Genomic DNA, 27,050 nt, shown 5'->3' with positions numbered 1-27,050 from the left:
CAGCCTGCACACAAGGCCACATTCAGCTCCCATCTCTGGTTTCTCCCCACAATCAGGCCTCACCCTGGGCCCTGTGACGTCAGTGTTCTCTCTCCCTCTCTGCCCTGAGAGATAACCATGCTGCTTTTCCGGCCTCCCCCGCACCCCCACGCACACACTCTCACATCCCACCTGATTCGGCACAGCTCACTGAAGAATGAATCCCCACCGTCACTGCCCAAAAGGAGTGCCAGGCAGGGTCCCCGTATCCACATTTATTTACATTCTCTTCCAGAGGGGACTTGAGGGTTGGGGGGAGCTGGGGGAGGCAGGAGGGCCCGGCCTCTGAGGTCCGACCTCTCTGGGCACTACAGTAGCAGGACAGGCCCAGGGCTTGGCAGCTTTTGGGAAGAGGAGGGGGGGGCTTCAGGTAAGACCTCTTGCCAAGCCCTGAATGCTAAAGAGGCCCTGTGCCCCCCCCCCCCAACTCTCAGGCCCAGATGGAAGCAGGAAGGCACAGGGGGCGGCGGGCCAGCTGGAGTGACGAGGGGGGGGGGGGTGGAGAGGAATCCCCTGCAGGCGGCCTTTGGTCTCTGTGAGGTTAGGAAGCTGCTCCTTGTTAGAGGAACCCCATGGGGGTGAAGCTGGGAGCCAGTCCCTGTTAGAGGAAACGCCATGGCAGAGTGGGGGTGGGGGAACTCGGGGGTCTGGTCTCAATAAGGCCTGGAAACAGTCTCCACTTCAAAGCAGACCTCTGTATTTGGGGAACTGGGGAGGGGAGGAAATAAAAAGACTGTGAAAGGAATGCTTGTGAGCTGTGGGTGGGAGTCAGTCCGGGGGGGCTCCGAGGGGAAGGCTGTTTGTTGGGTTGTCTGCAGATGCCGGCAGCCAGGTCCTGGGGAGGAAGATCCTCTCGCCCTCTGAGAAGTGCTACTGCGCTCCACTCCATCCTGGCTGGGCTCTGAGTTGCCACGGAGACCTCTCACACCGGAGCTACATAATTTCCAGGGAATGTCCCAAATTTCTGCGTCCTCCGGGAGACACCTGAAAGAGGAAAAGACCAAGATCATTCCCCACACTTCCTTTTAAAATAGGAAAGACGAGGGCCCTGCCCCCTGCTGGCAGTGACCAGAACTGCAGGTGGAGCATGGAGGGAGGGAGGTATGGTCTTCCCCATTCCTGCCTGCTAGTGGCAGGCGCTTAGGTAAGCAAAGCTGCACTTGCTAAATTCAACAGGGACTCGGCCGCTGTGGGTAACTCTGCACACAGCACGGAATAACTCCACCCTTCCTCGGGAAAGCAAGGAAGCAGGAGGCCAAATCACGGAATCTAAATCCGAGGGCCTCGCACTGGTCGAGTATGACACCTTCGTTTTAGAGATGGGGCAAATGAGGCCTAGGACAGTGTTTTTCAACCTTTTTTGGGCAAAGGCACACTTGTTTCATGAAAAAAATCACGAGGCACACCACCATTAGAAAATGTTAAAAAATTTAACTCTGTGCCTATATTGACTATATATAAAGTAATTCTCTTGAATAGGAATCAAACACAAAGAAAGTATTTTATAATTACTTTATTATGAAATATTAAGTAAACAAAATAGTGAAAAATTATAAAATTCTTGTCTTGTCTGCACCTACGGCACACCAGGCAACATGTGTGCCGCGGAACAGCGGTTGAAAAACGCTGGCCTAGGAGGCCAAGCGAATTCCCCCAAGCACTCAGCTGTTTAGGGGTAGGAGTGGGCCTAAAATTCAGGCCTCTTTCTGACATCGTTCCCCTTCCCCCCTGAGAAAAACAAAACACCTGTGTCCTGGGGTGGTGAAGGGGGGGATGCTAGGAATACGAAATGGAAGTCCTGGGCCTTCCCTTCCTGGCATCCTGACTTTCTTCTGAGGAGCCCAGGCCCACCTTGCTCCCAGGCCTTGCTGATACTGTTCCCCTGCCGGAGGACCGCTCCCTCCTGCTCTGACACCCTTCGAGGCCCAGCTCCCACGCCTCCTCCAGGAAGCCTTCCCTGACTTGCACTGCCCACCATGTTAAGTCCCACGTGGCTACTGAACATTTAACCCGTGTTAAGGTGACGGAGAAATTGAACTTTCTAAACTTTTCCTCCAGAAGCACTTACTCCACAAAGGTGGTGCTTCGCTTCTTGTCTCTATCCGTTTGCAAAGCGTTGCAGGTTACAAAGAAATGGAAAAGCAGCAGTGTTCCGAGTGAAATGAGAGTGTGCCCCAAACACACCCCTCCGAGGTAAGGACGTTAACCAGTTAGGACTTCACGGTCACTGGTGTGGCTGCAGCCTGGCCACCAGGAGGTGCTGGGGTACAGGTGAGAAAGGTGCCACCCCTGCCCAGGCGCCCGCCCCTCCAACACGCAGGCCGCGCAGCCTGCCGCCCGGGCACCCCGGCTGCTCGCTGTCTCTGAGGACGGCCTCCGCCTCTGAAGCGGAGGCCTGGGCAGGGCTGCCCACTCTGGGAAGCAGGCATGTGACACCTGCGGGGCTGGTCACCTTGGACCAGGCCAAGGCCAGCGTGAGGCTTCCTGCTTCCGTCCTTTGCCTGAGCTGCCCTAGGACCAGCTCTGAGGGCCGGGACCCCTCCCTCCTTTTGGTGGAAAGGGGTTGGGGGAGCTAGCTGCTACATGGCGGGGGGGAGGGGGGAAGGCGAGGCGGGGAGAGAAAGTGGGGGACACACAGGTGTGAGACTTGGTCCCAGTCTGAACTGACTTAATCAGTGACCTGGGCCTCGTCCCTCTTGGAGGTCTGAAGGCAACAACAGAAATGCTGGCTCCGGGGAATCAGCCAGGCCAGAAGGTGGATGTGCTGGGTCAGCCATGACTCTCTGTGTCTCCCCTCCACCTGCCCGCAGGGACCCTGAGGTACACGTCCTTCCAGCCTGCCCCCCTGGCACGCCCCCCAGGCCCACCTACCCACAAACCAGCCGTCGTCGCACTGCTGCATGACATCCACCCGGTCCCCCTCCCGCAGCTCCAGCTCGTCCTCGTTCTGGGGCCTGTACTGGTACACTGCCCGGTACCTGCGGGGGACAGTGTCATGGCAACGGCCAGAGCCCTCACCCCTTCCCGAGACCAGACCCAGAGCCTAAACCCGCGTGCTGCCCCGTCCTGTGGATCTTCCAGGGTTTCCCCGTGTTCCCGACAGCCCTGGCCCCGCTCCTGGAATGGCAGCTCCAGCTCCAGCCCCTTCCTCCCAGGCCTGCTCCCCTCCCCCCGAGCCCGAACCACCACACCCTGCCTCCTCGGTGCTCCCAGGGCCTTCCAGCCTGCTCTCCCGGCTCCCACCCTTCCAAGCTGACCTCAGGGCTGGGCACTGAGGAGACGGAGGCTGGGGGCTGAGGGAGGGGGGCCACAGGGACAGGGACAGGTCAGGAGCACTGCAGACAGTAGCCCCCTCGCCACCAAGAACTAGCGCTACCCATCAGGAGCTTCCCAAACCCACCCTGGGGAGCTGGGGCAGGTAAGAGGGTCGGTGTGCTCAGCACGGCCTGATGCAGCCCCACCCGACGGCACTCACGGGGTCCAGTGTATCTGGGCGGTGTTGTGGGAGGCGGTCCCCAGGTCCACGGCGCGGCTGGAGCCTCCGGGATGGGTCAGAGAGGACCCAGGGGTGCTGAGACTCTGGGGGGCCACGGGAGGAAAAGTGGGCGAAGGCAGCATGAGTGGGGGGGGAGAGTGACATGGCCCCTCTTCCCTGGGCAGCACCGCACCCTCTGCTCATCTGATCCTTTGTCTAAGGCAGGGGTCTTCAAACGTCTCTCATTATGAGAATCACCTGGTGGAGTTGTTAAAACACAGATTCCCGGATCCCAACTATAAGAAGTGCTATCAGGAATCTGTGTTTTAACACCTCCACCAGGTGATTCTCATAATGAGAGAAGTTTGAAGACCCCTGGACTGTAAGGTGACCAGACATCCCCCTTTTGGTGGGACAGTCCCAATTTTTAAACAATTTGTCCCGCGTCCCTTCGGCGTTTTAAAAAAGTCCCGATTCTTCCAAGAATTCTTCCAAGAAATCGGGACTTTTTTAAAACGCCGAAGGGACGCGGGACAAATTGCTAAAAATCGGACAATCTTTCCAAAAATCGGGACTTTTTTAAAATGCCGCAGGGATGGGGAACAAATTGCTAAAAATCGGACAATCTTTCCAAAAATCGGGACTTTTTTAACACGCCGCAGGACGCGGGACAAATTGTTAAAAAATCAGGCGGGACGTCTGGTCACCGTGCCTTTGTCCCCAGGGCCCAGGCGGGGCAGGTGGCCGGTCTCCGAACCCCGCGGACAGCGGCGGGAGGAGCCCGCGCCCCCCGGTGCCGCTCTCACTGGTTTGCTGAGGGAAGCGATGACTGCGGGAGCAATCGGGCTTGTCTGGGAGCCCTCAGGATGGGGCCCAGTGACTCCTTAAGACTAAACGTGTAGCTCCAACCTCTCCTCCCCCCACGACCCTCTGTGTGGGAATGACCATCCTCATTCTGCAGGTGAGGACTATTCTACCTCTGAGAAGACCCACATCCAGAGACAGCAAGTGACATGCCCACGGTCACAGCAGGGCCAGCAGCCCGCCCCTCAGGTCCCCCCTGCACCCTGACCCTAATGCTTTTGGGGCACTGAAGTGGAGTGAAAAGGGTCAGGAGGCTTGGGCTGGCTCTGGGGCCCACTGAGGGCCAGCTGCCTGTCCCATTCTCCTTGCAGCCCGGGAGCCAGGACCAACCGGAGGGCTCAGGGGTCCACAGGGCCACCAAGCAGGCACCCCGCCCGTCTGTCCTGGGGCGGTCCGGGAAGGGTTCCCCGTCACAGGAATGGGGGCACGGGCGGGGAGCGGGGGGGGGGAGAGGTCAGCTCTCCCCTGAAACAGGCCAGCTCACCTGGGTCTGGGGTCTGGGCTCCTGGGCGGGGAAGGAGAAGCCGGCGCGGCGGGGGGAGGTCCGGCCCCCCCAGTCGGTGGGGTCCGCGGGGCTGCGCGGCGCCCCGGGGGAGCTGGGGTGGCGCGCCGCCACCCGGGCGGCGGTCATGCTGGGGGACGCGGGGAGCTGGGGGCCCTCCTCGCAGAGGCGCAGCCGGGGCTCCCGGCACACCTGCACGTAGCTGACCGGGAAGATGCCCTGGCGCCCGGTGCCCGAGATGCGCCCCTCATACCAGTTCTCGTTCACCTTCCGCATCAGGCAGATGCGCTCCCCCTGCGGGAAGGAGACAGGAGTCAGGTCTGGAGGGTACCACGCGCCCACGGCTGCCCCCACGGACACCCAGCGGGGTCGCGGACACCCAGAGGGGTCGGCGGGCTGCTAGTGTGCCCAGGTCGCCCAGCCAGACGGTGGAGTGTCAGGAGCCAAACCCAGGCCGCCTGGCCACGGAGCAGAAGCCACAGGGGAGCCTGGTGGCTAGTTACTGGGGTCCACACCAGGCTCTGCCAGTTCCACGTGTGTGGCCTTAGATAGCTGACTCTGCCCCTCTGAGCCTTGGTTTCCTGACTCGCGAAGTGAGGGTAGCAATGCCGTGGCCGTGAGGCGCTAAGGTCGTCATTGGCAGCTTGGCAAGAAGCACTGGCCAGGCCCTAGCCCGCACGGGCCCTGTCCCGCCTCCACACTGAGCAGTCCTGTCACCACTGCCCACAAACCAACCCCCTGATGACAGGCAGTCCCTCCTCAGGCCCTCAGGGCGGAGGCCAAGGGGGCTGGCCAGGGGAAGGGTCTCCAGCTCTCCCGCCCCACCTCTCCACCAGCCGCTCCTCCTGTTCTGTCCCTGCCTTCTGGGGCCAGCTCTTCTGGGGGACACTCAGTAGGGGCATTCATGGTTTCTGCCCCAAAAATCAGCCAAAGGGAGACCAAACCCTGCTTTCTAGGACAATATTTTTTAAGCTTTCTCGAACATGATCTATCACAAAAATTGTATTGTAGTAACAACCCTCCCCCCCACACACACACACGCGCGCACACACACAGACATAAATGCCTAAAAAATATATTTTTTTAATTTTTGAGAGAGGAAGGGAGGGAGAAACATCAATATGAGATTGATCAGTTGCCTCCCGCACATGCCCGATTGGACTGCTGATCAAACCAACACCTTGGGTATGTGCCCTGACCGGAAATCGGACTGCCACCTTTTGATGTATGGTGTGTCGTGAAACCAACTGAGCCACACTGGCCAGCGCATAAAAGCCTAAAACTGTGATAAAATACCCTTACTACATGCAATGTGTTTTTTTGGTTTTTTTTAGTTGATTTATTTTAAAGAGAAAGAGAAACATCGACCTGTTGTTCCATTTATTAATGCATTCATTGATTGATTCTTGTATGTGCCCTGATCTGGGATCAAACCCACAACTCTGGCATATTGGGACAACTCTAACCAGCTGAGCTACCTAGCCAGGCTACAGGCAAGGCCTTCTAATATTTTCATTTTACTCTTTTAAAAATGCCCTAGCTGGGTTGTTCAGTGGTTAGAGAGTCAGCCTGCAGACTGAAGGGTTCGATTCAGGTCAAGGGCAAGTACGCTGGTTGCAGGTTCGATCCTTAGCCCCAGTCTGGGTATGTGCAGGAGGCAACCAACCAATGAGTCTCTCTTACATCAATGTTTCTCTCTTCCCGTCCCTTCCACTCTCTAAAAAATCCATGGAAAAAAATATCCTCAGGTGAGGATTACAAAAAAAAAAAGAAAAGAAAAAAAAGAAAGAAAGAAAACAAAACAGTAAAAATGCAGATTGTGATCCTCAAAACCTACCAACCTAGCAAAAACTGGTTTGGCTCAGTGGTAGAGCGTCGGTCTGCGGACTGAAAGGTCCCAGGTTCGATTCAGGTCAGGGGCATGTACGTTGGTTGCGGGCACATCCCCGGTAGGGGGTGTGCAAGAGGCAGTTGGTCGATGTTTCTCTCTCATCGGCTTTTCTAGCTCTCTATCTCTCTCCCTTCCTCTCTGTAAAAAATCAATAAAATATATTTTTAAAAAAACACAAAACAAAACAAAACAAAACAAAACCTACCAACCTGGAATAAAGCACTACTCTAGAGGTTTTGGACTTTTAAAATATGAGCTACGTTAAGAGAAATTAATCCAAAGAGACTGGGAAAAACAAAAAATGAAAAGACTAAACGAAGGTGGATACTCCTCTTTTCAACAATGTTTTACTGTAGCCCCAGCCCATTTGGCTCAGTGGATGGAGCATCAGCCTGTGGACTGAAGGTTCGATTCCCGTCAAGGGCACAGGCCCGGGTTACAGGCTCGATCCCCAGTAGGGGGCGTGCAGGAGGCAGCCGACCCATGATAATCTCATCATTGATGTTTCCATCTCTCTCTCCCTCTCCCTTTCCCTCTGAAACCAATAAAGACATATGTTTTAAAAAATAAATAAAGACGTTTTATGGTACGTATTTCCTCGGTCCTCACCAGCCCCAGCCCACCCCCACTCCCCGCCTGCCTGGCCGCACCTTTCGGAAGGACAGCTCCACCTCCAGGTCCCCCTTGAAGTTGTACTGGGCCACGGCCTCTCCGTACTCCAGCACCTGGTAGGTGGGCGGCTTGTGTGGCTTGGGGATTTCGTCGGCAGGCAGCACCTGTAGCGAGGAAGATGAAGAAAAAGGCTCAGCCGGGACACGAACTGGCCACACACCTGGGGATCCCGGAATGGGGAGGCAACCAAGAGAAGGTGGTATGGTAAGGTGACCAGACGTCCCGATTTTTAACAATTTGTCCCAAGTCCCGAGGCATTTTAAAACAGTCCCGATTTTTTTCCAAAAATCGGGACTGTTTTAAAACGCCGCGGGACGTTGCCGAAACCGGTTTGCCTCAGTGGATAGAGCGTCTGTCTGCAGACTGAAAGGTCCCAGGTTCGGTTCTGATCAAGGGCATGTACATTGGTTGCGGGCACATCCCCAGTGGGGGGGTGCGCAAGAGGCAGCTGGTCGGTGTTTCTCTCTCATCGACGTTTCTAGCTCTCTCTCTCTCTCCCTTCCTCTCTGTAAAAAATCAACAAAATATATTAAAAAAACAACGCCACGGGACGTGGGACAAATTGTTAAAAACCGGGACTGTCCCGCCAAAAGCGGGACGTCTGGGATGGTAAGATCTGTCCCCAGGCCAGAGAGGGGACAGACACCGGACGGACACCAGACACAGCCAAGGGGCTGCTGAGTCCCAGGAAGAGCCCTGGAGGAAGACTCTGCACTGGGGGTATATGGAGTGGGCATTATTGGAGTGGGCACTGGGCGGTGGGCAGTTCAGGGAAGGGAGTTGGACTTGGAGGGCAGAAGGAAACAAGTTTCAAGGAGCTGGGCAGCCCCGCTGGCGTGCTCTGAAAGGGAAGCGCTAACACGTTACCATTGCCGAGGACACAGTGTCCCTCCTCCTCCCCCTTCCACACCACCCGCGGCCCACAATCTCCTTACTGTCTTTGCTTCACCCTACTCATACACATCCAAAAGCAGATCAACAGCTTTTTTTAATATATAGGTTTTAAATGTTTTTAGATTTAAAATTTTTATTATTGATTGATTTTTAGAGAGAAACATCGACTTTTTCTACTTATTTATGCATTCATTGTTTTTTTAAGTATATATTTTATTGATTTTTCACAGAAAGGAAGGGAGAGGGATAGATAGCTAGAAACATCGATGAGAGAGAATCATCGACCAGCTGCCTCCTGCACACACCCCACTGGGGACGTGCCTGCAACCAAAGTACATGTTCCTGACCGGAATCTAACCAGGGACCTTTCAGTCCGCAGACTGACAATCTATCCACTGAGCCAAACCAGTTTCGGCCATTGATTGTTTCTTATATGTGCCCTGATGGGGGATAAAACCTGAAACCTTGGAGCATCGGGATGATGCGCTCATCAACTGAGCCACCCACCAGGGCTGTTTTTATTGAGTTTAGAGAGAGAGGGGAAGGAAGGAGGAGGGAAGGAGGGGGAGGGGGAGAAGAGAAGAGAGGGAGAGAGGAAAAGAGAGAGAAAGAAACATTGATTAGTTGTCTCCTGCACACACCAGACCAGGATTGAACCTAAAACCTGGGTGTGTTCCCTGACCAGGAATCCAACCAGTGACCTGTCAGTACATGGAACAATGCTCAAATAACTGAGCACCACTGGCCAGGATGCTAATAAATATTTCATACTAAGACCTAAATGACTGATGACACGGAATACTGTAAATACTTTGCGAACTTTCAGGCTCAGAGAGTCCTGAGTGTGGGAGAGGGCTGCTGATGTCTACTGTATCAACAGCCTGAATGAGCCGAAACTGGTTTGGCTCAGTGGATAGAGCTTCGGCCTGCGGACTGAAAGGTCCCAGGTTCGATTCCAGTCAAGGGCATTTACATTGGTTGCGGGCACATCCCTAGTGGGGGGTGTGCAGGAGGCAGCTGATTGATGATTCTCTCTCGTTAATGTTTCTAACTCTCTATCCCTCTCTCTTCCTCTCTGTAAAAAATCAATAAAGTATATTTAAAAAAAAAAGAAAGAAAAAGAAAAAAGAAAAGCCTGAATGAAAACAACCACCCACTCCATAGTTCAAAGAGGAACTCATGAAGGAAATGGAAAAATAGTTTTGAGTTGAATGAGAAAACACATTAAAACCTGTGGGATGCATTTAAAGCAGTGCTTAGAGGAAAATGTATAGCATTAAATGCATATATTGGGGGGAAATGTTTCAAATCAATCATCTAAACTACCACCCGAAAAAACTAGGGGGAAAAAAGTACAAACTAGACCTAATCCAAGCAGAAGGAAATAATAAAGCGGCAGAAATCAATGATATGGAAAACAAAGATAGAGAAAAATCAATAAAATGTAAGGCTGGTTCTTTGAAAAGATCAATAAAATTAACAAATCTCTAGCCAGAATCAGAGAGCACACAAACTATTAATATCAGGAATGAAAGAAAGGACATCACTGCAGATCTTACTGACGTTAAAATGATAATAAAGATACATTATGAACAACTTCAAATTAATAATTTAGACAGCTTAAAAGACACAAATACCGGAACCTATAACTTCATTCAGATTCTGGATCTTTTCACAACTTGTCTCTGAACCTCAGCAAGCCCATCTGTAAAATGGGGCAGATCTATCCCAGGTTAATGAGAGGAAACGGGAGGTTACTCAGGTGACTCTGGAACAATGAGGTTCAAACTGTTTGGGTCCATTTATATGAAGATTTTTTCAAGTAAATATATTGGAAAAATTTTGGAGATTTCCAGCAATTTGTAAAAACTCACACATAAACCAGGTAGCCTAGAAATATCCCCCCAAAAAAGTTAAAAAATAAATGCATAAAATGTATGTATTTTCTCTTCCTTATGATTTAGCTTACGTTATTGTAAGAATACAGTATATAATACATATAATGTACAAGATAGGTATTAATCAGGAAGGCTTATTTTATCGGTAAGACTTCTTGTTAACAGCAGGCTCTTAGTAGATAAGTTTGGGTGGCCCTGGCTGGTTTGGCTCTATGGATAGAGCGTCAGCCTGCGGACTGGAAGGTCCCAGGTTTGATTCCGGCCAGGGGCACTTGCCTCGGTCCCCAGTAGGGGGCATGCAAGAGGCAGCAATAGATGATTCTCTCATCATTGATGTTTCTCTCTCTCTCTCCCTTCCTCTCTAAAATCAATAAAATATATATATTTTAAAAGTTACATGTGGCTCTTTGTGTGGGGTCATCTTTGTAGGGGGAGGGCCAGTGCCCCTAAGCCCTACATTATTCAAGGGTCAAGTGCACACATAGAAATGAGTGCATGTATATGCGATTTATAAACACCGCACACTTTGTACTCTTGCCAGGTGTAATTAGGATTCACCCCAGGAACAGCCTGAGAGAGATGGGTTCTGCATGGTGGAAGGCTGGGACAGTGACAGCGCTGGCGGGCCTGGTTCTCCCCCGCTGAATGGGCCCCAGCTTTAGCCATGGGACAAACATTTCCTGAAGACAGGCGATGTGCTGGGCCAGGCTGTGGGGGCCACGGCTACTAAGCGGCTGAGACATGGCCCCTGCCCTGGAGCTCACAGTTCACATCTCGGGGAACCCGTGAGCCGTGGCAGCCAGCTCAGGAGAGAAGCCGTGGATGGCTCAGGGCTCTGCATACCCGAATGCCCACTTCTCCACGGCCCCTCGGCCACTGCTGGCCCCAGCTCACCTCCACGTAGTTAGCGGGGAAGATGCCCAGCCTGCCGTGGTGCTCCCCCTCCAGCCAGTTCTTGTCCACCTCCTTGTGGATGTAGACAATGTCCCCCTTCTTCAGGGTCAGCTCCCTGCAGGACAGAGCAGGGGCATTGGCAAGCTGAGGCCCTCCTGGTGGCCCCGTCCAGCACACCCAGTCCCCTCCGCCTCCTGGGGATGCCCACCGCAGCCCCCTGCCCTCTCCCCCAGTGCAGAGCCAGCCCCAAGGGGCAGGGGAGGGAGACAAGGGCACTTACTTGGGGGACTGTGCCTGGAAGTCAAACTTGAGCCTGGCAGCCTTCCTCTATGCAGGGGGAGAAGACACAGGGGGTGACCCCAGGCCCACCCAGGTCCCACTTGCACCCTGACCCTAACGCTCCCACCCCCTTACCTTCTTTTCGTCCTTCCTGGCAGGACTGACCCCTCGTTCAGAGGCACTAGGGTCTGCGGAGAAGCATGAGCTCAGCGTTGGGAGGCCATGCCTGGGGATGGGGGGAGGGGGGCTGGAGGGCTGGGATGGGGTCCCCACCCACTGGCACCGGTGGAAGCAAGGGCTTCTGCCACACCCTAGAGGCACCAGGGCTGGTGAGCGGTGGGGGTGGGCCTCTGAGTGGGGAAAAGGGCAGGATCTGGTCCTTACCTCGGGCTGAGGAAGGGTAGACAAAATCCCTACGGCCTAGGAAGGGGCTTCCTCCATCCGCCATTCTGTGGGGGCTCAGGGGCCAGGAGGCGCCCCGGTAAAGTGCATTCGGGTTGCTGAGGCTCCAGGCAGAGGCCGGGCTGCGGGACGCAGGGAGGGAGGGAGCCACCTGTCTGGCCTCAGCTCTACCAGGCTCACCCGGACCGTCCAAGCTCCCCCAACCCTCACAACCGCCCCAGCTCCGGCCGCCCCGCCGCGGGACGTCCCACTTCCCAAGCCGCGGCCGGCGAGGGCGCGGCCCGCGGGGAGGCGGGAGCGCGGGCCGGTGCGGGCGCGGCGCCCCTCTCCGGCCGGGGCAGCGGCCTCCAGGGCCAGGACGGCCGCCAGCGCGAGCGGTGCCCGGTCCCGGGGAGCCACCTGCCACCTCCCGGCCCCCCGCCCGTCCCACCCGTCCCGGCCGCCCTCCACGTCTCCCCAACTCCGCACCCCTCCCTCCTCTCCCCTCCCTCCCCTCGCCACGTCCCTCCGGCCGCCCGCCCCGCGCTCCGGCCACTCACCGCGCGGAGGCCCGCGGCTCCGGGGGCGGCCGGGACGCCGGGGAGCCCTGTGGGGTGTGGGGGGGAGACAGGGCGTCAGGCCGGACCGTCCGCTGCGGGGCAGCCAGGCCGCCGCCTCCCGGGAAGTTGGCGGCCGGGAAGGAGGAGGGGGCGGGCGGGGCCTGGAGGAGGCGGGAGCCGGAGGAAGCGGAGCGGGTGCGGAAGAGGGGGAGCCGGGAGCGGCGGAGGGGGCGGTGGCGAGGAGAGCCCTGCGAGTGCGGACCGGGAGGTGCGGGCGGGGAGGTGCGGGGGGAAGGGAGGTCGGTACTGGGAGAGGTGTGGGACGCGGAAGTCTGGGGCGGGGAGGTGCGGGGGAGGGACAGGGGAGGTGTGGGGCTGGGGCTGAGAGTTGGGCGGGGGTGATCCGGGGCTGGGACGCGCGCGCGGAGGTCCGGGGCGGGGAGGTGTGGGGTAAGGAGTTCCAGAGGAGGTCCGGGGGAGGAACAGGGGAGGTGCAGGGGGAGGTGTGGGGCTGGGGCGGAGAGGTCCGGGGCGGGAGGTGTGTGTTAGGGGAGGTACAGGGGTCAGGGGTTCCAGAGGAGGTCCGGGGCTGGGACGGGAATGATGGGGGAGGTCCAGGGGCGGTGCGGGGCTGAGCGCGGAGCCGGAGGCTGGGCGGAGTCCCGGGAGAAGCCCGCCCAGCCCGGCGAGGAGGCGCAGACGGGGTGAGTCTGCCCGGGTCACGCCGAGTGCAACCGGAGGGACGCCTGGCGGCCCCTCTCCCCCGGCCCGGCTGCGGCGGGTCCGGGGCGCAGGCTCCGGGGGGCCTGGGGGTCGGTACCTTGGGAGAGGTCTGCCGGGTCTCAATGGCCCGCAGGTCCTTGTCCAGCTCGGCGCTCAGCTTGGCCAGCTCCCTCTCGAGCAGGACCTGCGGCGGGCGATGGGGAGGCTGGGACGGTGCGGACCCGGGGGAGGGGGAAGGGGAGGGGAGGGAAAGCAGTGCACGGTTGGGGGGGGGGGGCGATGGCCCAAGGGCGCAGGGCCCCAGGCCAGGACAGGCTCACCCATCCGGTACTCCCAAGATAGTCCTTAGGACTTCCTGATCTTGCTTTTTTTTTTTTTTTTTTTTTTTTTTTTTTTTTTTTTTTTTTTGTGGTCACTTATCTAATCAAGAGCCTGCAGGATCCCCATTTTCTCTCCCGTCAAGTCTCGGCGGACTTCTACCGCCTGGCTTTCCTGTACCTGCTTCCCTCCACTGCCCGCCTCCCGTCCTGAGCGCGCTCTGCCTGGCCCAACCCGCCAACTCTTTAGAGCTCAGCTCCACCTCTAAGAATACTTCCTGAAAATTCCAGCCCACACGGACCACTCCTCTCTGGCCCTGCTTGGTCAACACACCTTTATTCCATGCATGTTTGAGTGCCTACTGAATGCCATCACTGTGGTGGGTGGTGGGGATACAAAGATAAGCTGTGCGGGGCTGGGGAGGACGGGAGCTGTGGGGTCTGTGTCCTTTGCCCGCGGTCACGGTCACGGTTCACTGGGGCCAGCATCACCCAGAGACCCTCCTTTGCCCCCAGCATCGTTGTCTCCCCTTCCCCCACCTTCCCTGCAGCACTCACCTCGATGGGCTGGGAGGGCTTCTCAGCAGGCTCATCCACCAGAGGTTTCTTGGGCTGAAGATGGGAAGGGCGGGTCAGAGGGGGCGAACTCGCCAACATGCACTGGCCAAGGGTGCACCCGCTCCCAGAGGACCCGGCCCACACGCACCTTCTGCCCAGTCTCTAGTTCTTGCAGAAACTGGTTCCAATACTCTTCTGTCCAGACATTGTCTGCTTTCTCTCGGCGTCTGGGCACCTGCATTGAGGTGGGTAGGCGTCAGCTTGAGTAGAGGGGCACTAGGACCCTGGGCAGGCTTTCAGGCCACTGCCCCACCCCTGTGACCTCCAGTCCCCTACTTGGATTTGCCTCCTTCACTGGCCTCACCGGAAAGAGCATTATCTGTGCTCTTTCCAATGAGGGACCTGGCCAAGAAGGCATGGGGACCCTGTGGGGAGGGCGCTGGGAGGGCTACCTGATTCGGGGTCCTCGGCAGGGAGGAGAATGCTCCAGGGTTACAGCTGAAGGTGCTTCTAGGATATTCTTCAGAGGGGTCCCAGCTTCTTCTAGAGGAAGGGAAGGGCATTTCTTCAGTTTCCTTTACAAGTGAGAGCACAGCCCTGGGAGAGGGAGCTGCACACACACACACACACACACACACACACACACACACACGTCTTCTCCTGCTCCTGGCCCGGGAGCAGTGTTAACACGTGCGTGGAAAGTTATGAGCTCTGAGTTCAAATCTCAGCTCCACCACTTGGCTGTGCTCCCTTTTGGCAAGTAACTGAACCGCCAGAGCCTCAGATTCAATACCTGTGACGTCAGAAGGATTCCCGCCCACGCAAGGGTGTGGTGACGCTTAGAGGGGCCATCCGCCCTGAGGCGCCCAGGAAAGGCCTGACACGTGCTCCTGCTCCAGGAGTGGCCTCGGTGACAGGCCTGCCATTGCGTTCAGGCTGTGGTGATGTATGTTAGTGCCTATCCGGTGAAGCTGGTCTTTTTGGTTGCACCCGTGCCCCAGGGTGTGGGGCTCTAGACTAGTCCGATTTTCCCTGGCAGGAAAGGAGTCTGCAGCCCTGGCCTGCAGCCCTGGCCTGTGATTTCGGAGCCCTGGGCCTCGCTGCTCTGAGGGAGCCGAATCCATGACTTCATCTGGCTGGCCCCTCCGGCCGCACTCCAGGCACCGCACTGTCACACGGGCCCTCTCCCCTCTAGGAATCCCGTCTTGGCTGGCTCCAAGGCTCCAGCCTCTGTTGAATTTGGATGTCTCCACGCAATGGAATGACTGTACCAAGCAGCTTATCAAATGATGGAATGTCTGACCGCAGGGTGAGGATTTGTTGGCTGCAATCATGACTGTTTTCTATTCTCAAAATAATATGAGTGGTAACGAGGATGGAATATGTCGTTCCCAGTTTAAGGAAGCTCTTGTCACAATGAAGTCTGTATTAATAATGTTTGTGGAGACTTGCGATGAGCCTTAATCCTCATGACCACTCTGTGATCCCCATGTAACCGACGGGGTTACTGAGGCTCGGGCTGGTTAAGCTGCTCAGGGCACACCCTGAGTCCAATTCTCCAGCTCGTGGCCTCTCTCTTATCGATGATGATGCTGAGAGCCACAGGTGCGTTATGGCTATGCTGATGAGGTGAATCTCTCATGGCTATGCTAATGAGGTGAATCTCTCATGGCTATGCTAATGAGGTGAATCTCGCCGGAGGAGAATAAGCAGCTGGTGGATCTCACTGAGGGCAAAGTTCCTCATTCCCAAGGTGGGGTCGCACCCCTCCAGGGCCAGGCGGCCGGGTCTGGGCCTGGGCCTGTGTGGTCTCACAGAGAAAAGCAGCTGATCCTTCACCTCCCCGGAGGGGCTCTTCTCTCCGCGGCACCGGGGAGGGAACTTGGATCCTCGGCCCCTTGTTTTCTCCAGGCATCGGAGCGGATGGCCACAGAGCCACACCTACCGGTGGGACATCGGCTCTCCACCCCGTAGAACCTGTGGATCTTTGGGGTGATGACTCCGGCATTGCATCACAGGGGTCTTGACCAGGACTGGGTGCCAAGTCCACCCCTGCCTGCCACTCCCCTCGGGCCCTGGCGGGGAAGGGGGTGCCTGGAGCAGTGGGGGTCCTGAGAAGGGGCTGAACCTACTTGGAGGCTGTGCCAGCTGCTGCCACCAGGGGCTGCCAGTCCCCACAGGGAAGCCAGGGCCCCTCGGCAGCCCTCAGGCCCCTCCCCCATGGCGGCTTACCCGCTCAGAGAAGAGGCCTGGCCTGGCCGGGTTGCAGGTCTTTGCTGAGGCCCTGGACACCTTGAGTCTGCAGAGGTGGCACAGGAGGAAGCCACTGCAGGTGGGAGGAAACAGGGAGGGTGGGGGAGGGGAGAGCAGGGGTTGAGGTCACCTGGTTGACCTTTGGAGGTTTTGACACCCATACCGGCCCATACCCACAGTCCTGGGAAAAGGGGTGGGGTTCCAGACCCCTGAATGTGCACTTTGCAGTAAGACCTTTTCTCTCTTTAAGAAATATTCAGCCAAAACCGGTTTGGCTCAATGGATAGAGCGTCGGCTTGGGGACTGAAGGGTCCCAGGTTCGATTCCGGTCAAGGGAATGTACCTTGGTTGTGCGTATATCCCCAGTAGGGGGTGTGCAAGAGGCAGCTGATCCATGTTTCTCTCTCAGATGTTTCTCTCTATCCCTCTCTCACTTCCTCTCTGTGAAAAATCAATAAAATATATTTTTAAAAAATGTTCAAAGCAGCTCTGGGGTAGACAGAAAAGAGAGGCCCAGAGAAGTCACGGCCAGGGCTGGGCATTCACTGGGCAGGGAAGCTGAGGTTCTTGAATGCCACCTGCCAGGGGTTGGGAGCTTACCGGAAATGGCATACAAACTTCTCCAGCGGAACTAAGCCAACTGGGAAGCCCCAGAGCCAGGCGTGGCTGCAGGGAGGGTCAAATTCAAGGCCAAGCTGGGCGGGCCACCCTCTCACCTCACCTTTGGGTGCTTCCTCGAAGGACCAGTCCAGATGCAAATCTGCGGGAGCAGAAAGGACCGGGTCAGGGATGGGACAGCGAGTGAGGTCGGAGTGCCTGTGAGGCTGCCTCAGCTGCTCCTAGCCTCCCTCCTGCCTAGAGCAGGGGCCGAGGGCCTGAGTCAGGGCCTGAAGAATGTCCCGAGGGAGGGGAGGAATTAGGAGGGCAGTTCTGGGGAGGGCTCGAAATGCCTCTGGCAGACTTAAGGCCTGAGCCGGGCCAACAGGGGCAGTGGACTTGCCCAAATTCCTACTCCTCCCTCAATGGTTCCCATACAGATCCTCTCCCTGAGCTTCACAGACCTGCCCTCACCACTGTGGGGCGGGGAAGGCCACTTCCTCTTCTCCCTCTTGCCCCTCCTGCATCCTCTCCTAAATGCATCTTTCCCCCTTTGCCCAGGCCCACTCCTCACTGTGCTCGTGACTTCCTGGGACCTCCTAGCAACTGATCAGCCAACCCACTCCACCTCCCAGGCGAGCAGACGTGCCCCAACAGCTCCTCAAACGCCAACCAAAACACCCCCCTCCGATCCCAGGCCTCCTTCCGGCTCTGGGGCTCTCCGCTGTCCTCTGCAGCAGGGGCTGGCCCTCGCTCACGGCCCCCAATTCCCTCTGGTGGAGCGGCTCAGCCCAGCACTCTTGCCGCCCTGCTCTTCGAAGGACCCTGTGACTTCCACACCAAATCAAATGGCCATGGGCATGCGCCCAGCAGCAGCAGTAGTCACAGTGGGCCCCTTCCTCTCCTGCAATGTTTCTGCCACTTGGCTTCAGGGAGACCACTCTGGTTCTCCCCTGCCTCCGGCTGCCCCTTCTCGGTCTGTCCTGCTCACCTCAGGAGCCACTCCGTGCCCAAGACTCAGTCTGGGGCTTCTGTCTCTCCCTTTCCCCAGGGCATCGTATCTAATCTTCTGGTGCAAAAAAAAACAAAAAAAAACACACAGCTATTCCAGGGATTTACAACCTTGGCTGCACATTGGAATACTTGGGTGGATTTGCATCAAAATCCCTCTGAGTGAGTCCCAGGTGTTCCCGCCTGCAGCCCAAGCGTGGCCCCTGAACCACAGACCTGTGTCTCTATGGCCTACTCAACGTCTCCACATGGATGCCCACATCTAAAAGGCACCTCTTACGCCTGCAGTCCTCCCTGCATTTGTAAGTGGCAGCTCCATCCTTCCACCTGCGCAGGTTGGTCAGCCGTGACTCCTCTCTTTCAAATCCATCAGCAAATTCCCAGGACTCTGTCTCCGAATCCCAGCAGGCCAGCTGCTGCAGCCCTGGTCTGAGGCACAGTGGCCTCTGGCCTGGGGTAAAGCCAGGCCCCCTAACCAGTCCCCTGCTGCCACCCTGCCCTGTCTTTCCCTCCTGGCAGCCTGCATGAGCCTTTCCAGACATCACTGGTCGGAGCATGCCACTCTTCTGCTCAGAACCGCTCAGCTCTTGCAGAATAAAAGCCACAAGCCCTTATAATGGCTCCCAAGGCCCTCCGGAACCCAATCCCGTCTCCCGCCATCGTCCCCTCACTCCGCTCTGGCCTCTCCTTGATATTCCAGAACGTACCAGACTTGCTTCTGCCCCTGGGTTCCTGGGGTCCCCTTGGTGCAGCACCCCTCCCCTGCCCTGCAGGGCTAACTCCTTCACTCCCTGAGCTCTCGGCACTGGGTAAGCCCCAGCCCTCTGCTCCCCGGTGCTGACCACCAGATGCTGTATTGCGTCTTTATGATCTGCTTATTCTGTCTCCCTTTTTCTTAAGCTTCTTTTCTGTCCTCCCGTTGTATCTTCAGCACCTGGAATAGTGCTTGACACACAGGAAGTGCTCAATACACGGTCACGGGACTAACTGAATGAATGAGTGACCTCAAGGATGCCCAGTGCCCTCAGAGGATCCCGGGAACAGTGCCTGCTCACTGTTCCCTCCCTCCACCCCAGAACATACTTCCTTCGCCTGTTTTAGGAACCTCTTGGCTCAGAGCCTGGGGTGGGTGCACAGAGTTCCCTGAGCAGGCAAGTTCCCTATTCTTCCCCCAACTTCCGAAGCCCCCGGAGCGGGAGCCCACTGGGGTAGAGGTAGAGAGGGGGCCCGGGAGGGTGTCTCACCTGGCATTTTCCGGTGAATCTGATGGAACATTCTCCGGTACCAGTCTCTAGGGCTGTCAACACTCTGGGGTCAGAAAAGGCAATGTCAGGCCACCCTCCTAGCAACTGATCAGCCAACCCACTCCACCTCCCAGGCGAGCAGACGTGCCCCAACAGCTCCTCAAACGCCAACCAAAACACCCCCCTTCGATCCCAGGCCTCCTTCCTGCTCTGGAGCCCTCTGCTGCCATTTTCCCTTCCTGGGCCCTTTTCCTGTGAGCCCAGTTGAGCGGGGGGCAAGGGGGAGATTGTCTTTACTGGCAATGACCTCGTGAAGGGTAATCCATAGGAATTAGAGGCCCAATGAATGAAAATTCATGCAACAGTAGGCCTTCCTTCCCCCGGCTGCCGGTGCCAGCTTCCCTCTGACACTCAGGACCTGGGCTGGCTTCCCTTTGGCCCCGGCTTCATCAGGAAGGATGTCCGGAAGACGGTCAGTCTAATTAGCATATTCCCATTTAGTTATTATAGATAAGATATAGAAAGGATCTCCATCAGTGATGACCCCGATACTGTGAGATTTGGGGCGGTTCACATTTTTTCACTTTTCCATATTTCTGATGTTTCTACAAAGAGCATGTGCTTCTATGAGATGAAACATGAATGCAGTGATATAGGTAGAACTGTTATTTCCCATCCCCTGCCACACCCGAGGCTCCAGACAGCCCTGGAAGGCAGAAAGGCATGGTACTGACCTCAGGTTCGGATGGGGAGATGGGAACTGAACCAAAGGCAAGTGGCTGGCTCAGACAGGCTGGGGTGGGGGTGGGACAAGAACTGCCGGGAGTCCGGAGCCCGGCTCCATCTACGCTCACCTCTCAGGACTCTGTGCTCACTCATTCAGCCAGTCATCCCTCAGCAACCATGTCATGAGCGCTGTGCCAGGCCCTGGGACTAGACTCTAAGAGGGGCCCCTGCCAGCAGTGGCCCTCTGAGAGCCAGGGGGCATTCTCTTACCCCACAAGCCTCTGTGCAACTCAGACACATGACGGCCTGTGGTTTTATGGGGCTCACGACCCCTGAAGCCCATCCTGATCGAACCCCTGCTTTAGTCTGAAATGTTTGGGGTACAGCCTTGGTTGCCCCATCTTGAATTCACAGAAGTGCCCAGCGTGGGTCCCCAGCTCTAGACTCACCGATCGGGGGGCGATGGGCATGCCGCTCTCGTCCACGGGCCCGATGCCCTCGTACTTGACCCAGCGCTTATCCCGGCGTTTGCTGTCCTTGGTCCATGTGGCTGACCAGTTCTGGGGGTGCTGGGAGGCGGGGGCCTTCTGGGTCCCTGCGGGCCGACCCCCAGGGCCTGGCCAGGTCTGATACCAAGCAGGGTCTGCAGGGTGGGCACGAGAGCATTAGCAACGGGCAGGGGCCGCCTGACCTCGTCCCTCCCTCGGTTCTTCGAAATACTGATCCCGTGGGTGTAAGCATTCCAACATCTCCCTGCCTGTGGGAGCTGGGGAGGCAGACGCTATCCTCTCAGCAGGACCACGGGCCTCTGTGTGTTTAGGTTTCAGTTAAAGTGAATAAAAATGGATTTTGACGTGAGACACCCGTGCCCACCCCGCTCCGCTTTCTTGGGGCTGTCCTCGGAGCTTCCGGAGTGAGGGCTGAGAACCATTACTTGCTGGGAATGCTGGGCCATCCCGGCTGGGAGGTACAGGCTGGGGCAGAGAAGGTGCTGGGCTTGGCGGGGGCAGACCTGACTGCAAACTCCAGATCTGCCCCCTGCTGGCTGGGTGATCGTGGACACAACCGTCAGCCTCCCTGAGCCTCAGTTTTCACTTCATGGGTCACCATGGCAAGGACCCAGGGGGAACCAGAGGGGGTGGCCGTGCCCAGCCCAGAGCCTGGCACACACAGAGAGGCTCTCGGTAAGGGACAGGAACTGTTCGCCAGCCGTGGCTCAACTTCCTCGGACCCTTCAGCCCCGGGCAGCAGCCTCCGAGCCCGAACCCTCTGAGGCAGGGGTCTTCAAACTACGGCCCGCGGGCCACATGCGGCCCGCAGAGGAGTCTGATCCTGCCCGCCAGGTTTTTTGGGCAGTGAGCGCAGCCGAGGTGTTACAGTAGGAATTAGTAGTTCATATAGTCCGGCCCTCCAGCTCTCTGAGGGACCGTGATCCGGCCCCCACTTTAAAAAGTTTGAGGACCCCTGCCTGAGGCCCAGCTCCTCACGGGGAAGATGCCCACACTTTGCCAGGGACTGAATACGATGAGGCTTCTGAGGCGCCCTTTCAGGGCTCAGCACGGCCAAGTGCTCAGCAATTATTTGCCAAAGGAATTGAACTCCTGGACGGAGTGCCCGCCCCATGGGAATGCGCAACCAAGGATGCCAGCTCCTCAGGAGAGCCCCAGGCTGGGCCCCGCACAGAGGATGTCCGGGGTCCTCGGACCCCGGGGCCCAGGCTGCGGTGAGCTGTGTTGGGCAGCAGCCTTAGGGCCCTTGTGGGCTTCAGCCCCTGCAGCCACCTGAGCCCACCTTCCTCGGCCCTTCCATCCCCAGGGGGAGCCACTCCCTGCCCTGCGGGAGGCCCCCGGCCCCAGGGCAGTGTCCCCTGCACACTTCCTTCCCTGTCCTGCGGGGAGGAAGGGAAGGATGTGTCAGCCTGCTCTCCCACAGCTTTCACTCTCCCAGGCCAGCATGCTCACCCAGGGAGGGGCAGTTGTTAGAAGGGCAGTGAGAACGGCCCTGCCCTGCACCGGGCTCCGGGCTCCGGGCCCAGGCTTTCCCCGCGCAGACCCACCTGGGTGCTGGGGGGGCTCTCTCCGGGTTGGGAAGTACCCATTGCACACAGTCCTGGGCGCAGGGTCATGGAACTGGAAGTTAAGGGTGTTGGAGCCACCATTCCGGATCACGGGCACCTGTGGGGAGGGGCCAGGAGCGGCATGGGAGGGTGGAGGGACGGCCGCCAGGGCACAGCCAGACCCCACGGCGAGGCTCCAGGGCCAGCTTGGTCCTTTTGCGGGAAACCAGGGAGGCTCCCTGGAGCTACCCTCTGACCCCCTTCCCACCTCCCAGTCCTCTAACCCCCCTGCGCCCCACCTGTCCTGCCGGGTCCCCACCACGACGGGCCCAGCAACCCTCTCCCTCGCTGCCTCACTCACCCGCGTCCCCCTGGAGAATGACCCTCCGTGGGCCCGGAGGTGGCCAGGGATGAAGTCCTCCAGGCTGAGCCCCGGGCGGCTGCAGGGTGGGGCCTGCATACTCGGGTCAAGGTCAGAGGGCGGTGGGTGTGCCAGCAGCTCCTCTGCACGTCCTCTGCGGGGAAGGAGGGAGGAAGGGGAAGCCCTGCTGGACCAGCTGCCGTGCCCTCTGGGCCGGACCTCAGGGTGGGGCCGGAGGGACGGCGGTGGGAGGGCGTCGGGGCCAGCTGGGTGGGAGCTTCGGGACCCAGGAAACAGGCCGCTCTGGGCACCCGCCCACAGGCTGCCAGTGCCGGCTCCCACAGGCACAATGGGCTGCTTGTTAGGCCGGGCAGGAGCTCTGGGTGGCAGTGGGGGAGGGGAGGCCGGGCGAGGAGGAGGGGAGGCTGGCCAGGAGCGGGCCTGCGGGACAAAGCCTCTGGCTGGCCCGCTGGCCAGCCCCTCTGGGGCTCACTACACAGGCGGCGCATCCCCCGAGGGCGGCAGGGGGACTGGCCGCTGGCGGAGGAGGCGGCCTGGGCAGCAGGACTTTCAGTTCCCTCCGTCTGCCCTGGGCCTGCCCTGGGCCCGTGTGCGCATCTGCTCACCAGCGGGCACAGGGCTTCCTCCGGCCACAGCAAGGCCACCCGCCTACTGCCCAGCAGGGCCAAGGGGGAGCGCGTGGGGGCATTTCCAGGCAACAGGAGCCACTCCCCAGCGCTCACGCGCTCCCTCTCTCTCTCTCTCTCTCTAACACACACACACACACCACTTTCCCCTGTGCCTCAGGCTGTTTTTCCACAGAGGGTCTTGGGACAACATGCTTGGCTGGCCAGCCGGGTTCTTTTAAACCCTCCCCTTCCCCCCTCCCCGGGCGGCAAATGTTAGCTCAGAGGAAGGGGCTTCAGGCATCCAGGAGATGGAGGGGGCGGGGCTGTCCAACAGGGCTCTCCTGTCCGGGGACTGGGGTGCAGAGCCCGGTGGACTGGGCCAGAAGCTGGACCTTCCAGGGCTGGACCCACTCTGGTGTTTTTGTTCCTTTAGGCCTGGGTGTGCCTGAGGGGCCTGGGGCTCACGGGAGGGAGGTGGTGGGAGGTAAGGGCAGTGCTGTGCGTGTGACTTGTGGGGTACCGCGGGGTGAGGGGCGAATGAGCAGCCGCGGGGTGTGAGCACAGAGGGTGTCAGTTGTAGGCGGGAGTGCCCAGTTCCGAGGTGCGGTCCCATGAGCAGCACAGGAGTTATGGGGAGCAGAGCGGATGCAGGTACAAGAGGCGCTGTGCTTGCTCCTGTACCCGGTCCCTGCTCAGCCATTGGGGGCTGCAGGGTACAATCAAGGCTGGGGCAACTCCCGGTCACGGGTCTGATGGTGACTTCTGCTGACTCCTGAAAGACCTACTGGGGGCGTAGCTTGCCTGTGCCCGTCCCTGCCTGTGGGGGGAAGTGGGGAGCTGAGGCCAGAGGAGGGGCAGCCCACCAGCTGGATCCAATTAGGACTCCTACCAAAAGCAAAACATGCAGACACACCCGGTTCCTGCAGCTCCCCCTCCTCTCCCCTCCCCCCATGGGGGACATCGAGGCAGAGAGAGGGGGAGATGGGGTCCCGGGCAGGCTGGTTCCTCTCCCAGCCCAGCTGACTGCTTGCGGCCAAGTTGCGAGATCAGCATCAGCAGTGCCTGCTGTCAGCTGACCCTGCCTCCTTCCCACTCTGCTCCCCCCCAGCCTCCATCTGCCCCACCCTGCTGTGCTCCCTGACCCAGGGAGGTCCCCGCAGCATGTTCTGGGCTTGCTGATCCCGGGGGGCGGGGAAGGGGGTCTACCTCTCCCTCTGGCGCAGCTCCAGGGACAGGCAGGGGAGGGTGTGGAGGGGCGGGCTGGGTGTGTGCTTGGCAGCCCGGTGAAGGGACACATTAAAGGGGGCTCCTCACAGGGAGAGGGCGGCATGGGGGAAACTGGCTTCACATCCAGCTGAGGGCAGAGGGTGCCAGGGCACCTGGGGGTCCCCCCAGAATTCGGACAGCCCTCCCCCTCCGCAGCCAGGTCCAAAGGGCTAGGGGAGGAGAGGGGCTGGGCTGTGGTCCGGGGGCTGTGCCCACCAGACAGTGCCCGGGCCTGGGGCTCCGTCCTAGGCGCCTGGCGGGTTTCTAGCTGCGAGTCCACGTGGACAGGACAGGCTTTCCCAGATCCCCCTTTCTGTGGACGGAGGGGACTAGTCTCACCTCTCTCCATCCCGGAGTTTGGGGCAGGTTCCCGGGGGAAGGGCTCTGTGCCTGCGCTCAGGGCGGGCTCCGGGCCGCCGCCTGCGCCCTGGCCACCCCCCTCCCCACCCCTCCCCGCACCTACCTTCCCCCGCGGGCAGGTGGCAGGTGGCGGGGCTTGCGGACGCCGCCGGGGAGGCCGGGGCATCGCAGCCGGACCCCGGGGAGGGCGGGCGGGGAGCGGCTCGGACTGCGCTGTCCGCCCTCGTGACCGCGTCAGGCCGGCCCCGAGGAGGAAGCGGGTGGACGGGCCGGCGCGTGCGGGGAAGGACGGGGCGGGCGGCGCTCTGCCTCCTCCGTGCGGACTGTGAGCGGACGGGGCTCGGGCTCCGGGGACCCGGGAGCCGGGGAGGGGCCGGGCCGGGGGTCCGGCTGGCCAGCCGCCTCCGTCGGGTCGCGGCGCGGACGCTGTGCCCGGGCGGAGCGGCGGGCCGGCCGCGGGGAGGCGCCGGGAGGGGCCGCCGGGGTCCCCGGGGAGCCCGCTCTGGCTTCCCCGCTGCCGCCCGGCCCCCTCGGCAAGCTGGCGTCGGGGCGGGCGCGGGGCGCGGGGGGTGGGGGGGGAGCGCCACTCAGAGTTTCCAGCGGCGTTTCCAGCCAGCGGGCGGGGGAGCCGCGCGGCGGGGCCGGGACGGAGGAAGGGCGCAGCGATTACACGGCGGGTGCGGCCCGCGCTGCCGATACGGCGCCGACGGCACCGCGCTGGGGCCGGGCGGGCGGGGGCCCAGATAGGGCGGCCGCAGGCCCGGGGCCTCGCGGACCGAGGGGGAGGTTTGGGGCTGGTGTAAGCATGCGTCTGGGCGTGTGCAAACACACACATGCACACACGCGCATGCATGCACACATACGTACGTGCACACACACATGCACACACACGCGTGCGCTGCCCAGCCGGCGATGCTCACACGTGCGAGCCCCGTGGGGGGTGGCCCAGGAGGAAACCCGCCCTCCGGACCCCCCCCCCCCCCGGAGCCACGCCCCCGGAGAGGATGCGGGCGGCGCCGGGACAGGGTGACCAGGTCTCCCTGTTCCCACACACCGCGTTTGTTTTTATCTCGCTGCTTTTCCGCTGTTCCCGCTGCTCTGACGCTGCCCAGGAGCCCGCACTCATTGGCTCCCTGACTTTCCTGACCGCCCCTTCTCCCCTCTCCCCTCTCCCCCTCCCTTCTCCCCCCACCCCTCTCTCCCCTCTTCCGTCTCCCCCAGGCGCCAGTGTGCACTCAGGGCCTGTGATAGGAAGTGAGGATGCTCCCTGGCTCTGCTCAGGGACCCCAAGCCCCAAACCGAACAGCAAAGAGGCATTGGGCTATTTCAGATCTATTTTGAGTTCTAAATTAGGAAAATAAACATTCATTGCGTTCTTACTAGGGGTAAGATTGGTGTCCTGAGGCCACTGTGCACTAGAGCAGCGATTTTCAACCGGTGCGCCACAATAAGTTTTAAAACATGCAACTCCTGACTGTTTAGTCAGGAGCACTGACCTCTTCCCTTAGGCTGTCAAATTTAAAAAATGACAACAGCCCTCTGGAGTGACTGCCCTGTCTTGAACCATAAATATATAGGTCATATTACAGAATTGCATCTCATTGGTCACGTCGCATAATAAGGTTGCATCTGATTGGTTAGTTCTTGGTACCAGACATCCATTATGTACAAGTATGGGCACCTGACTTTTTTAAAAATCACGTTGGAGTAAAAAATGGGTAGATAATTACTATTATTTTTTTATTTTGAAATCAGTAAAAATTATATCTATTCTTTATCTGATTGGGAAAAAAAGTATGTGTTTGATTGTGCTGCATGAGGCGAAAATCACTGCTCTAGTGTTTTCCAAGCACATCATTCAACTCAAAAGCTGAGAAGGGAGGGAATGGAGAAAGACGAAACATTTTTTTAAAAAATGTCTACAATCGTTGATGCCCTTAAGTCGATCCTTTCTCAGTTCCGTTACTGGGCTATCCTGGTTGTGGTGAGCCAGCATGCAACATCACAGACCCACTGGGGAAAGAGGGCCGTTTCGGCTGAGGGGGGTGGCAGCTGGCGAGCTCCCAGGGTTTTGGGGGCTGCGCTGGCACCCGGGGGGCCGTTAGGTGCACACGTGTTGGCAGAGGCACGGTTTCCAAGGAAGAGCTTTTAAAGGATCACAGGGGTTCCTGTCTGCAGGTGTGGGGTAGCTGCCTTTGTAAAGACACTTACTGCACTGAGCAGGGAGCTGAAGGAGATCCTCTCTTAGGCCCCCCCCCCCCCAAGACTCAGTGGCTCTCCTGGAAAGCTGGGAGGGTGGGGAAGGGGCGGCAGCCCCACTCGGAGAAAACAGCTGCCCAAAGGAGGGCCGGTGGCAGTGCCTGTTCCCTCCTGTGAAGCTCAGCCACCCCCGGCCACCATCCTCTCCCCTCCCCCAGGGCCAAGAGCCGCGCCCCTCTCCCTTGTCGCCAGTGTTGGTCCCCACCTGTCACGGTCCTCACGGCTAAGGGGGGCCACATCTCTTTCACGTTCTTCCTTGTTCTCCAAAGACTGTGGCGCCGAAGATCTTCCAGCTCCAGGAATCCTGGTCATGCCCCCTCTCACCAGCAGCGAGCTTCTCT

General features: G+C 58.7%; 1 protein-coding gene across 5 annotated transcripts; it reads right to left on the bottom strand.

The window, feature by feature from the left end:
• Nucleotides 1–239: 239 nt before the first annotated feature.
• SORBS3 (sorbin and SH3 domain containing 3) lies at nucleotides 240–27,050 on the bottom strand. Of its 5 annotated transcripts, XM_036450348.2 has the most exons (21): nucleotides 26,915–27,043; nucleotides 22,196–22,349; nucleotides 21,835–21,952; nucleotides 20,228–20,421; nucleotides 19,053–19,116; nucleotides 16,922–16,960; nucleotides 16,180–16,273; nucleotides 14,400–14,490; nucleotides 14,096–14,182; nucleotides 13,948–14,001; nucleotides 13,170–13,256; nucleotides 12,350–12,396; nucleotides 11,793–11,932; nucleotides 11,544–11,596; nucleotides 11,410–11,456; nucleotides 11,130–11,244; nucleotides 7,422–7,547; nucleotides 4,863–5,174; nucleotides 3,515–3,618; nucleotides 2,911–3,017; nucleotides 825–1,023 (listed from the first exon to the last, which is right to left on the bottom strand). In XM_036450348.2, the coding sequence occupies exons 1-21, from the start codon at nucleotides 27,019–27,021 to the stop codon at nucleotides 962–964; spliced, it is 2,202 nt and encodes a 733-aa protein (XP_036306241.2). In that variant the 5' UTR covers nucleotides 27,022–27,043; the 3' UTR covers nucleotides 825–961. The 5 variants fall into 5 exon arrangements, with proteins under 5 accessions (XP_036306238.2, XP_045441853.1, XP_036306240.1 ...); XM_036450345.2 differs by lacking the exon at nucleotides 2,911–3,017 and having other exon boundaries at nucleotides 240–1,023; nucleotides 26,915–27,046; XM_045585897.1 differs by lacking the exon at nucleotides 3,515–3,618 and having other exon boundaries at nucleotides 240–1,023; nucleotides 26,915–27,042.

The sequence above is a fragment of the Pipistrellus kuhlii genome, unplaced genomic scaffold (genome assembly GCF_014108245.1).
Source record: "Pipistrellus kuhlii isolate mPipKuh1 unplaced genomic scaffold, mPipKuh1.p scaffold_m20_p_21, whole genome shotgun sequence".
In the NCBI taxonomy this organism is placed as follows: Eukaryota; Metazoa; Chordata; class Mammalia; order Chiroptera; family Vespertilionidae; genus Pipistrellus; species Pipistrellus kuhlii.
The sequence above is the reverse complement of the archived record's forward strand: the minus strand, read 5'-3'. Positions and strand labels throughout refer to the sequence as shown.

Bases quoted from the DNA above. Each gene is read 5' to 3' on its own strand.
- SORBS3 (XM_045585897.1), bottom strand. From the start codon at position 27,021: ATGACCAGGATTCCTGGAGCTGGAAGATCTTCGGCGCCACAGTCTTTG. The intron at 22,350-26,914 runs GTGGGGACCAAC...CCTTCCCCGCAG, and splicing joins AGCCGTGAGGACCGTGACAG to AGGACGTGCAGAGGAGCTGC. The intron at 7,548-11,129 runs GTGAGCTGGGGC...TCCTCGCTACAG, and splicing joins TCCCCGCTAACTACGTGGAG to GTGCTGCCTGCCGACGAAAT.